The 13,030-nt window shown below is 38.9% G+C and overlaps 1 protein-coding gene across 11 annotated transcripts in view; it reads right to left on the bottom strand.

Moving 5' to 3' along the window:
- Window positions 1–2,909: 2,909 nt before the first annotated feature.
- Window positions 2,910–13,030, bottom strand: part of ZNF521 (zinc finger protein 521) — a 231,687-nt gene continuing 221,566 nt past the window's right edge. For all 11 annotated transcript variants that reach the window (XM_069853994.1, XM_069853997.1, XM_069853996.1 and 8 more), the window contains one exon: window positions 2,910–3,735. In XM_069853994.1, coding sequence (XP_069710095.1) covers window positions 3,706–3,735 — 30 coding nt within the window. In that variant the 3' untranslated portion in view covers window positions 2,910–3,705. The remainder of the gene's footprint in view (window positions 3,736–13,030) is intronic.

Genomic DNA, 13,030 nt, shown 5'->3' on the forward strand with positions numbered 1-13,030 from the left:
TTTCTGGACAGCCTTATTCTATGGAGTCCTTCACATTGCCTCAACCTAGGCAGGGCTGCAACAGCAGCACAATATTCTGTTTTCACACTGAGCTATTTTTAATTGTCACCAATTATAATTCATTTACTTTAATGTGTCCTGGATGTCATAATATTAACATTTGTAAGTCTTTCCCTTTGCAGACTGTGAGAATCTGTTGTGACATCTCAATAAAACAGGATTCAGTCAAGGTGTGAATGAATTGTTAATGTTGTTATAAATAGAAGGTGCCATATGTTGGTAAGGAAGGGATGAGTCTCTTCTCCTGTTGTTGAGGATGGACAGTGGTAATGAAACAAAGTGAGTGGTCATGCCAGAATTACTAATAAAAGCCCAGCCACTGAGACATGGAGAGGACTCAGCTTTTCATGTACTATCAAGAAGGAAGTGATAACTGTTGATGTGTCCTAGGCAGAGCCTTTGAACTATTCTTTTCTGGGGGTTTGTAGAGTGACTCCTAAATCAGGGAAAGCACTGAGAGCACTGGAGTAGGAGCAAATAAAAGAAGATCTGATAACCTCCCCTTGAACTGAACCGTCTAAAATGGATTGGAAAATCTAACTTAGGCAATTGGCTATGAAAATGTACATGACAGTAAGAATTCCTGGTTTGGGTAGCTGAATGTCATGAAGGCCTAATATGCATTTATTCCCAGATCATCTTTTGTTCAGATAAAGACTCTGTGCATTTCCCCATAAATCATGTGCTCAGATATTATCTGGGTAGATGGCTTCACTTCTGCAATATGAATTCCTTTTTCATACTTGCTTTAGATCTGTAATGTTTCCTAAACACAGCTCTGGCAAACAAACAAGAGGACTAATCATTCTATCAGACTATCACTTACAGTAAAACTCACGTCCACTTGAAATCTTGGGAATAAAGCCATTGTCAGAGGCAAAAGGATACCTTGTCCATCAATCTATCCACACAACCTTTGAATAGGTTTATCCTTTCACATTAGGTTAAGGGCATGAGGAGGGGCTCTTCTTAGCTTTTGCTGATCCAGAGCACAGCATGCCACAGCTGAAATGCACACACAAAGCCGTGTCTCCTCTTCCAGCAGGCAAGATGATCTGCCTCTCCTGTTGATTTTTCTAAACACTGTGGCAATTCCCCAAGGAATACTCAGTTCTCATTGGGAAGTTCAGATGTCTTCCATAATCTATTTTAACAGCTATTTAGGTATCATTGAGAAACCTGTTACCATAGAAAAGGTAAGAGGATTCCAGCACTTGATACTAGCAGCCAGCTCTCAGAAGCCACCTGGGGCTGCCTGTGGCCATAAGACCCCTCCATTCCCCCGCACCGACCTGAAGGGACAATCGATACATAAAGTCTTCATCATATTTGCTGTTGCTGTTTACTGTTCCTTTATTTACATATCTAGAAATTCAACATCTTTGCATGTTTTGCAAGCTGTCATGACATGAGATGCTAGTAATATGCTATGTTTTGCTTGCTAACATATTTTTGACATATTTTAGCTTTTGATTATAAGATTGCATCTTTCCCAGCTACCATCTGTCTCAACTCAGTGGCACACTGGCATTTACAAAAACAGTAGGGTGTAATATTTCTTATATAGTTGAACTCTACTAGAAACATGTTATTTTCAGTCTTAACCAATATGTCACACTTTCACACATGAAGGCTGAAATGTCTTATATCCTTTAAGGTATCTGTCAAAAATAAAGAACATATCATCACATTCAATTTGGCTGAGATGAGTAATATATTAATAAGAATGGGAACAGTTTCTGACTTATAAATAGAACTGGCATTTTACAAGCCTTGTGTGCTCATGCCTGTATTTATCCTTTTGTCAGCACAAATGAGAAATTCATACAAAACCCATGAATTTCTTTTTTGTATTTGGCAAAATATGCACGATATTCTCAAAGCTGGAGTTTTAAACAAAACACCTTTTTTTTTTCTTGGAATATCTGGTAACCAGAGACTTTCAGACTTTACTTGTTTCATCTCCACCTTCTAGCTGTGGAGAGTCAAAAAGTGACATTCAGCAAACTGGAAATCACACTTTATATCCACCCTAACAGCAATAGGTGAGCAACTCCAGCCATTTGGACTGTTGTGATGTGCAGCTCCTTAACTGCAGTATTTCAGCAACACGGATTTCCATGGGACAAACCAGCAATTCAAGCAATAGGATAAAATACTAAAATAGCTGGAGAATGTTTTTTGGTACTCTTTCATAGGTTAGCTGCAGTAGTAGGGGGATACTTGTAGGGAAGGAGAGTTTTTATCCCCTTCTTTTTCTTGGCAAAATTGCAGGCAGACAGGAGCCAATTCAGACCCAAACAAAGCTGTGAGGTCTTCTGACAGTTCCCCCGGGGCTATGGTGCTAGTGAGCATCACGCCATGATGTGCACTACCTTCATTTCTGCTACCCTTGTTAGAAAACGTGGGTGAGGGATATGAGGCTACCAGTGCTACTGGCAGAGCTGCTGTTGCTCCCAGTTGTCAGTACTAGACCTAACTGACTAAATAACATCACATTGAAATACACCAATAATTATATACAGAAGACATGTGGTGACTTCTCTGGCAACCATCATGTCAAGTGTGCAGGTATGAAATTGTTGAGACTGCCAAATAAAAGAAACTAACAAACAAAATAAGAAATCAGTGACTGTTACCCTCAAGCACACATTGCTTTGCAGATTTACTTCTACAATTACATTTATTCAAATGCCTAGCTTTAGGAAAAGTGACCTACTCCTACTGCGCAGTATATTGGTCCTTATACAATGGGATTCTAGATCTCCATCGTGCATTAAGTGCTACAGAAGCAGTAATAATAATGCTACTTTCCAAGGAAAAAGACGAGACACAAGCACGCTCACACATAATGGTAAACTGAATTTATTTCCTTTTGGAAAACAATTCCAGTAATCTCCAGGTTCAGACTGCAGAGTAAACATTAATAACAGTAACATACAGGTTAGTTCAACCGATTCAAGAATTTGGCCATGTGAAATCATTAAGGAAAGTCTTGAACACTCAAAGCTTCAAATGGTATCCAGAAAAAAAATTTCTTTGACAATCTACATAACAACTATTGCATATATGGTAATGCTATCTGTCATATCGCAAGGCTTACAAATATATATATGGGCCTTATTCAACTGTGGGTTCCTGCTCTGTGAGAAAGAGTCTCTTCATGTTTTTTGCAAGAATCTCAGCAATAAAAAATAGTCTTAGATTCATCCGTTTGTATACCAAAAGAGAGATTTCTAGACTGAAGTTTAAATGAAAGGAAGGCCAAACAGAGCTGTAATGGAACATAGCTATTACCTCTTCCCTCCTCCTTGAAAATGACACTTTTTCTTAAGCTATTTTTTTCCCTCACACAGTATTATTATTATTTGTATCTTCTTGAATAGGGCCCAAGTCCACTTGTCTTTATAAGACCATTTTAGTATCAGACAACATAATACATGTGCAACACTTTATATACAGGAAGTCTATCCGGTGCTCAAAAGTTCAAACACATGAACATCCAACAGTTTCGGTAATACAGGTTTTATGGTACAATACAATGTTTCTGAATAATATACATTAACAATGAAAGTTTCGTGCAAAGAGTAAAACGTGTTCCCTTTTTGTGCCACAAAGAATCCTCTGGAAAAGATGGGCCTTGCACTAACTGCTGTGCTGGGTCATCGTATGATTCTGTAACAAAAATAAAAGAAGCAGCTTAGTCACAGGACAGACATTTCTGTGCAAAAGGAAGGTGCAAACCCGATTCTCACAACATATATCACAAAATGATGGACAGGGAAGAGAGCATGTTTGACCCCTTCTTGTTTTAAAGCAGCCTGAAGAAGGATCTTTCTCAAAGAGAGGAGTTTTCCCTGCTGTTTCACACTGTTGTTCTTTCAAATTGGCACAAAACCAGCAATGCACTCTCTCCAGGTAGGATTGGGCTGACCTGCCCCAGTGAAACTGCATGTCAGGTAAGCAGTTCTGGTGTCCGCTTACATACGGCTCATGGTTTATGCATTAAACAAATGAGAAGTGCATTTATTTGCCATAAAAGACCTTGCTGCCTAGAAAACCAAAAATATGCTAATTGGACCGTGCTTCTTAGACTGTGGCACCACTTCAAATGTTTTATTGCATTAAAACCTATTTCCCCCTAAACAGTACAGTGTGGTATATTCAGGTAATAGACATTCTGTGCCTAGTAGAGATCTCAAAGGCTGATGAGAAAATAGGAGGGTCTGACATGGCCCTTCCTTTGGGCACCAAAAACCACAGGTATTTTTCCTCAAGTGAATGCAGTGCCTTATGCAAAGTGACACAGCATGGACTTTGGAACCTAAAATTCTCTTTTCCCATCAGTTAACCACCAAATCCAGCAGCAAACACAAGTTTCACTCTCCTTCCTACCACTGCCCTAATTGAGTCAACTACTTTAAGGGAGCTATTTCAATGCCTGCACTGGCTCAGATACTTCACAAGCATTAAGCTAAAAGCAAGGATCCAATCTAATATATGTTGTGACTTCTATAATGTATACTGGATCCACAGATAATTGGAAAAGGTTTGTGAATGCCCTATCTCAGACAACAGGGAAGCTGCTGATTAGTGATGAATTTTCCCCTTTAGTAATCTGGACCAGATTTGGGCCAGTGACCCAGAGGGCAGGGTTGCAATGTCTTGTAATTTGCTCCCAGCGCTTCCAGTCCCTGCACTCCGCTTTATTGAGTTAATCTGTCTTAAAACCCCTTTGGACTAACGCACTTCAGGATGAACCTGTTCCCAAAAGACAGTCATCGTATTCAACAAAGTGAACATCTACTGAACCATACATGCCAGAGCCACCCATGAAAAGGCACATGAAAACAGCCCCGGTGAAATGAATGTGAAATGCAGCATGACTGCAGACCTGCCCGAGAGTTCTCCCTCCCTTCCTCCTTCTCTCTCACCAAACTGTGCATGCACACAAACAATAGTTCACGGGACATTTGGCAAGGAAAGTGTCTTACAGTAAGACTGAGGAATTTTTAATGCAGTGCCATTCTCAAGATTAAAGGAAAATGACCCAGTGACACTTAAAGATGCAATTTCCAGATGTGAATACAAAATGATTTAACGTTGATTGCAGGAATTCCAGACTGTTCAAGGCCAGAGAGTGTTAAAAAAATTTACTCTACCACTTGATTTCAGCTAGCTTCTTATCCCTTCCCATAAAATCATTTCAAAATATTGTAAAGCAGTAACACTGGCTGCAGACTAAAATGCTGGCTGATCACAGGTAATGGGCTCTGACTTTAAACCACAAAAGCAAGGAAATTAAGAGTTAAGTCTGACAGTCAGCCCTTTTGTCATCCTGTTGTGCCCATTTATTGCAGCACTTACAGCATAACACCACAGGCTTATTGGAGACCCCGCAGTACCTAGAAACAACAGGACAAGTTAAATATGGGGTGGCAGCCTGAATCCCGTTTTTTTTTCTGCTTCTGAGTAAGTGAAGTCATACACCAGCTGTTACATTGCAGAGAGATATTTCGGGGGTGGAGTGTAGGTGTCTTTTGTTTCTAATCTACAGAGAGCAAGCATGACAGTAATGCCCACTTTTTATTTCTTTTCACTAAGTGAAAAATGCATAATCAGTTTGAGGCTGGATGAACAGTTGCATATGAGGCAGTCAAAAGGTGCTTTAGAAGTGTAGCTGTAACTCTGGCTGCAATGATGGTTTTGCTTAAAAAGATGGAAAGGCCCAAATATGAAGGAGACAAAAATAAAACATGGCATAAGGACTGCCTTGCCCCTGCTCTCAGTGTCCCTGACTCCTGTGCCCTGGTGCAAAATGAGATGCTCTAGAGATAACAGAAGAAAACAAGTGTTCCAGAGAAAAATGAGACAAGGCAGGATATGAACACGAGGAAATGCTTTTAGCAGTTTAGGCCTTAAAAAGGCAACTATACTTATTGTTAGCAGTCAAAACAAAACAGTTTCCAAAGTAATTAAGGATCCCCAAATACGTGGGACTAGGGAGAATTACCTATTTGGCTAAGTGGTGAAAAAACACCAAGTGGAAGCACTTGAGAAGCATAACACTGACAAGACAATCAGGAGAAGGATGGGAGGGGAGAGATAAGAAAAGGAGAAAATTCTGTAATCCCACAGAGAGCCATATTCCCCTCCACCAAAAGTCATCTATTGGAGACCCCATGTCTAAGTGACTGAAAATTGCAAACATTAATCCGAGTTATGAACTGTTGCTGTTTTTATGAGGGGTGTTGTGTTTAAAAATTTAGGGCAAAAATTCTCCTCCATTATCCACACAGCAGATCACAACGCTTCCAGTCTCTTTGCCTTGTGTGCAGTGAGCTCCCCGGCAGTAGCAGTTCAGGCAAGCGGGAAAAGCAGAATCTGGAGCTCCTGCCGGCAGGGACACGGCAGGGAGACAGGAGTGCAGTACACCCAGGGAGAGCACAATATTACAGTCGAGATCCTCCGTGTGTCTCAGAGAGCACACTGCCCTTCACTAAAGACACACTACACAAGCTTGCAACACACCTCCTCTGGAAACTTCCAACTAGTTTGTCTGAGTTTGGAGCAATTAGTACATCCAATTACTAAAGAGAAGTCATTTAACTAAGTACAACAGATATCATATACTTCCCCCTTCTTTGCCTCCCCCAAATTTGAGTGCAGATAAACACATCTGTTTAATTATGAGATAGTCTGCCTATGAAACAAAATTTCAATTTCCTACTTAGCCATGGAAAAGGAAAGCCACTTTTTCTTAACACAATCCTTCCTGGACTTCAGCAATAGCTATGTGAAGATTTCCAAGAGCTGTGATTTCATGAGAAAAAACGAGTTTGCAAACACAAATACAAGCTTTGCATGCACAAAATGGAGGAACAGTGAAGCAGGAGGTCTGTATGTCACTGCATTTGTTACCGCACTAGACACAAACTGAGATAGGAAAACTCCTACATCTCCAACTTGTCCGTCCCAGTATTATCTGAAAAACAGGTATATTACCTGGGAAAATCTTTGTTTAATATAATTCACAAGCAAAATAGACTCTTAAAATGCATTTACGCTGTTCTAGAGATAATTATTTTTGTTAGCAGAATCCAGAATCCCAACCGTTAAGTGAACTACTATAAAATAATATGCAATCAATTTTCGGCATGTAAATGCTTTGAGATATCCCTGTTGTTAGTGTTAAGGAGTTAAAAACATGCAGAGGTTTCATAATAAAACTGAGTGGAAGAATCTCTTCGGCAAAAAAATATAGAAAGGTTTCTTAGCAGAAATGCTCGAGACAAAACAGGCAATAATACTTTTTGTTGTTTGGTGCATGTCTTTGTGTTTCAGATAGAGCACGAGTAGCATTAGCTAACAAAAAGTTCCCAACCACAGCATCAAAATTAACGAAGTTAAAAATAACCACGGATAGCCACAAACTCACTAGCCCATTAGAATCTTTAATGTGAATTGTGGTTGCACACAATTTAAATGGGACTTCTGTTTTTTATGACTAGAGGAAATGAGACATGGTTGTACCTGACTAACAGTGCAAAGAGGATACATATGAAGAAATACAAAGATGAAATGTAAATGCATTATTTCAACAGATGGTAGTAGTACCATGGCAGCATGTTATTTTTTCCTTAGTTCAAGAACACAAACATGACTAATCAATCATCACTGATTAAGTAATTATGGTACCCCACATGTTATCACTTATCTGGAATCTGTGTATGTTACAAATAATTTTGTATTTTTTGCATTAAAAAAAAAATGCACCTCACTGGACTGCAATACAGTTTCAGGCTGTAAAACAGAACTACGTTACTATCAACCTTAAGCACTACAATTTTTTTTTTTTTAAACAAAAGCAATTGGTTTCCAACAGGCTGGATAATAAGTCTTTTGACCTGCATTCTTCTCTGACCCATTAAGGTCACCCCTGCGCTCGGGCATATAGCTGACTTAGGAAATGCCTGCAAGTCCTGCATTTCATCTCCTGCCCACTCAAAATAAAGCTTTCTTTAAATGTGTCTGTACGGGTCCCTGAAGACCAGGGAGGCATCCCTGTAGTGGGCAATGGAGGGACAGAAGCTTCTGCCTTTATTAATGAATGCAGACCATTATGAGTCTGGCTGGCTCCTGCACTGTTCCCAGAAGCATATACTGTACGTGACTTAAAATGCTAGAATATTGACACAAAGCGAGCTGGGCACCCCTAAGGAAAATTACTCCTTGGATATAATGTAGGCTCGTAACAGCTATTAGAGTACAAAATAAAACCCTCCGGGATCAAACTGACATATACCGCATTCTACCTACTCCTCAAACATTAGAAGAATTTCTTTGTGAAGGCATTCTCAAGGACAGCATTAAACTGACTTTTGTAGCAATCTGCAACAGCTTTTTGGCTTACAGCTTTTAGTACTAAATCTCTAGTTTGAATCAATATAAGTACTATATCTTCCACATTAATCAATACATTTGGTTCAATACATGTTCTATTAAATTATACTTTCTAATCAAGATTTTCTGCTTCTCTTCCCTCCTTTTTATTCCAACTTTTTATCTACACCATACTTTTCAAACTGTCTGCAGCTAACAAGAGGATGTTGGATTTTCCAAAACCAAAGGGGAAGAAAGAAAGACTCGTAGAAAAGGCAAGCCTTGCAAAACCTTAAGTGCAGTGGTAATGACGAATCAAAAATGCAGTTTCACAGTGTCAACATGGTTTCCAGAACTTCGATCGGATGCTTTGTTACTTAACTGGTTGTCATGATATAAGACCTCTCACACAGAAAGCTCTGCATCAGGAACTGCTGAAATACTATATTGTGTACAAACGAGTGCGGGGGAGGAGGGAAGAGAGGTATTAACCGGTAACACCAAAACCAATTAAATTAAACTAATTTAGACATAACTGTAAGAAAAATCTCAGTAAAGGGGTTTTTTTTATACTTCTTCTTCAAACTTGTGCTGCTTCAGCCAATGCCCCATTATATAGTGGCAGGGTTCTTTCCTGATAAACTGTAATATGATTATACCCAAAGCTAAATTGACGAGATATTTAGATTTGTGAGATACTAAGATTGAATACATACTATAAATTAAGATGTAAAAGATATTATTTAGTCCAGGTCTTTGGGGATATTTGAAACATTTTGACAGAAGATGTCTCTAGCAATCTGAATGATGTACACAGTTACAGTAAATGACTTTTCCACACCTTTGTTAGGTTTGGTGGAATCTGTTATTTCATAAGCAGAGAATATGAAACACAATGTCAAAATGATAAACGTGTACATTGCAGGCATTTGCCACTGTCTCACAGATCAGAAACACTGCATTGATGTCTCTTGCTTACAGTCTCTCTTTTTCTTGTTTCTATATAATCACTGTGAACCTGCTGAGAAACTGTTGCATTTTCTTTTGACATTTAACATCATCTTACTCATCTCACAATAGCATCTTATAGTACTTTCTATATGACACTGTGTCACCGTTGAATAAAAAGGTGAAATAGCATAATAAAAGAAAAGAACAAGAATTCATAGAATTTAAAGAGAGAAAAAATCCGTTAGGGCGTTATCTCCACCCATCTTGCCAGTGTTGGATTATTGCCTGTAGTGTAATTTCAAGTGTTTTGCCCAGTCCAATTTTAATTAGAGCTTCCAATGCTCCTCTCGGGAGACTATTTCACAGCTTCATAGACCTCAGGGTTAGGATTTTTTTCCTCATGTTCATCCCAGGAGAGGAAGAGGCTCAGCCAGCCCCAAATCACACATGAAACCAAATCTGCATAGTCAGGAGCTGGTTTCAGTACTTTATCTGGGCCATTTCAAAGCATCTGAAAGCAGTAAACTTACTTTCAGAGCCCCAAAACATTAAAGACCTGGCTCCATTGTGGCTGCAAGCAATTAAGATTCTGTTACATGGGCTTCTCAGATTCGGTCACTATACAGGGAAAAAAATGTAGCATCAGTGGGATTTGTGATCCCACAGTAAGGGTAACCACCTCCATAGCCCACCTCCACCATATGAATGAACTGAAGGTTAGGGACATATCTAGCATCCTAGGCTATAATCTTTAATTGTACTAACAGAGCATCTCTGAACGCTCAGTGTGTAAACATTTCCATAATTTTCTTACAGCTGAAATCCAAAAAGATCAACTTCAGGTGAAGCTCATCAACAGATGATGTGACCATAGATTATTTTCCCCCTTGGGCCCCTACAATGTTTTTGACACAAAAATGAATACACATTCAGATTTCAATGGTCACCTTAGCCTGAGTGAATGAGGGAGCTGGAAAGAAAATAATGTCTAATAGTTTTTCATAGGTGAAAAGTAGGAATTCAAAAGGAGACTTTGGAGTTTTGAACAGAACAGAAAAAATTCCAAGCAAGGTGCCCCTGCCACTAGCATCTCCAGTACTGCAGTGCAGCTGGCAGAGCAGGAAGAGTACCAATGAATTTTTAAATGCAGTGAAGTACACACAGAGTTTCATCCAGGCCAAGTCTCATCACCAGCTCAGACCTAACAAAATACAGTCCCTGAAACTTGAGATTCCCAAGGAAACAAGCATTTAATCTGAACTAAAAAAAAAGCTATTTGCACAACAAAAAAGGGGCCAAATCCCAAGAGAATCTGTGTTCCCATAAATACCACTTATGTGTGGTGAGTTGATGTTTACCAGCCTTTAAGAATCAGATCTGTTCTCAGACATGATGACCAATTAAATGGTCATCTTAGGTCATGATTGACCACTGTTGACAATGATAAGTTAGGAAAGTCTACACTTAATTGCAGTTAGTCAAATAAATTAGTTCACCTAAACTATGTGATTTGATTTTATATTAATGTCTCTGAAATGGCATGACAGCTAATCAGATCATACTCTTCACTGTATTTATGTAAAGCTCTTAGTGTTCTGGTTTTTCTACTCCTGCACTTCCAGCTGGGCCAGAGAAAACCAACCCATTAAAAAAAATCTCAAATTGGATATATGCTCTCAGGGATGCAAACCGAAAATTAAAACCAAAACAAAACCCCTGATACCTATTTTTATTTAGGACTTCCAGTAATCCAGTAGTAAAATGTCAATGATGCCTTTTTGGATTCATTATTATATGTGAGTACATATATCACAGATCTGTTGTATGAAAAAGAATTATATGTGTTCCTAGGTACAGTAAACAAGACCTCCATCACTGTCACCAGAAGAGAACAGAAACAAGCACAGCTGTCTGTTCACCATCCTTGCACCTTCCTCATTATGAGTGTTGGCAGAGGGCTCTTGGTTAAGCCTCTGATATAAATCAAGAGTAGCTCCAAGGCTGTTTTAATCTATGGTGCTAGGCAATAGCCTTCCATAAGCCTCCCTTGCCCTATTTAGCATTTATCAAAATACAAAGGAACTTACAACAAACTTCCATTTCAGACAAGACGTTCCTGGTTGCATGGACAAGGTACATCTATTACCCTCATAAACAATAAGATGATGGCAACTGGGAGAGAGGGCAATGATCAGGACATGTTCACAGCAATGAATTGAAACTGTGAAACCTTCCTGTTCTTTTATGCTGCAAAGGGGCTGTACTGCTAATCGGGATCCAGGCCTTAGTCTTGTTTGTAGTGAAACAAGGCTTCTGTGAAACTGCAAATGTCTGAAATTAACACACAAGCATCCTTCCCCAATAAGAAAATTGTTCATTAACTGGGAATAAAAGCTTAAACAAAAAAGGGAAAAGGAGGCACTTCTGAGAAATACATGAAAAATCTTATTACTTTACAGTATGGTTATGATTACCCTGGTATAAATTAAGAGAAAATCCTCTGAAATCAAGAGAGTTTTAAGACAGGAACAAATAAGAACAGAGCCAGGCCTGTAGGGTTTAAAACAAAGTGAATATTGCTCATGTACTGATTGATTCTTGCACATTCTCTGCAGAGGCCACAGCCATAAGTCTCTTCACCGTATTAGACAGAGTCAGGCAAAGAGCAAGCAGAACCCAAAGCTGAACAAATCCTGGTTTATCTGCAGCTACTGTACAACAGAGTAACAGGGGACATCAGGCTTTGATAGGCAATACTGCCTAATAAGATATTCAGGGATTAAGTGAGTGTTTTACAGACACATATGTTCATGGGCTCTGCTTTAATTTTTTTTTCTTTGTTATGTTTAATTTATCATGCTGGTGCTTTCTAAACTACAACATCTGTAAACAAGTTTATGTTTGACCTCCCTCCCATTTTACATCCATGAGCGGCACTCCTACTTCGTGCTCTAATTTTAGATACCTTAAAGATAAATAAATCTGTGGGAGAGAGAGCAGTAAAAAAACCTGAAACAACAAACCCAAAACCCCTGGTCTGATGATACGTGTTACATGAATACAAATTTGCCTAGCTGCGAATGAGGAACTGGCTCTCATAATTGGAGCTATGGTATGTAGAGATTCCTTTATAGGTCAAACCAAATTAAATAAACTATTGCTAAACATTTAACAGCTCAGTGCAATAATTAGTGACAAATAATGGAAGCTTAAATTGATAATTGCACAAAAATGTCTTATTGGAAACATACATTTCTTCCTCCTTCTATTTCTCTCATACTTACTGAATCCTGATAGGACTTTGAAGGGATTAAACTGATGAAAAAAAATCTGGATTTTACACACATCTACCTGGTCAGCAATTAAGTTTTCTATGAGTTATGAAAAGGGGTGTTCTAAGTGGATCATCTTCTCAAATTTTTTTTTTTTTTTTTACTTTTAAAATCTGGATAAAGGATTGATTTAAAATCCTACACCAACTGGCACGTCCAGAATTTAAGCGTCTGCCCATAGCATTCAAAAGGTCACCCACTTAAAATGGGGAAGCACATACAGCTTTGATTTATATGCAAAGGGCAAACTTTAATCCAATGATCCTCTCCAGTTGTCCACAGGTGCATGTACAAGAATTACAAAA

Source organism: Phaenicophaeus curvirostris, chromosome 3 (genome assembly GCF_032191515.1).
Source record: "Phaenicophaeus curvirostris isolate KB17595 chromosome 3, BPBGC_Pcur_1.0, whole genome shotgun sequence".
Taxonomy (NCBI): Eukaryota; Metazoa; Chordata; class Aves; order Cuculiformes; family Cuculidae; genus Phaenicophaeus; species Phaenicophaeus curvirostris.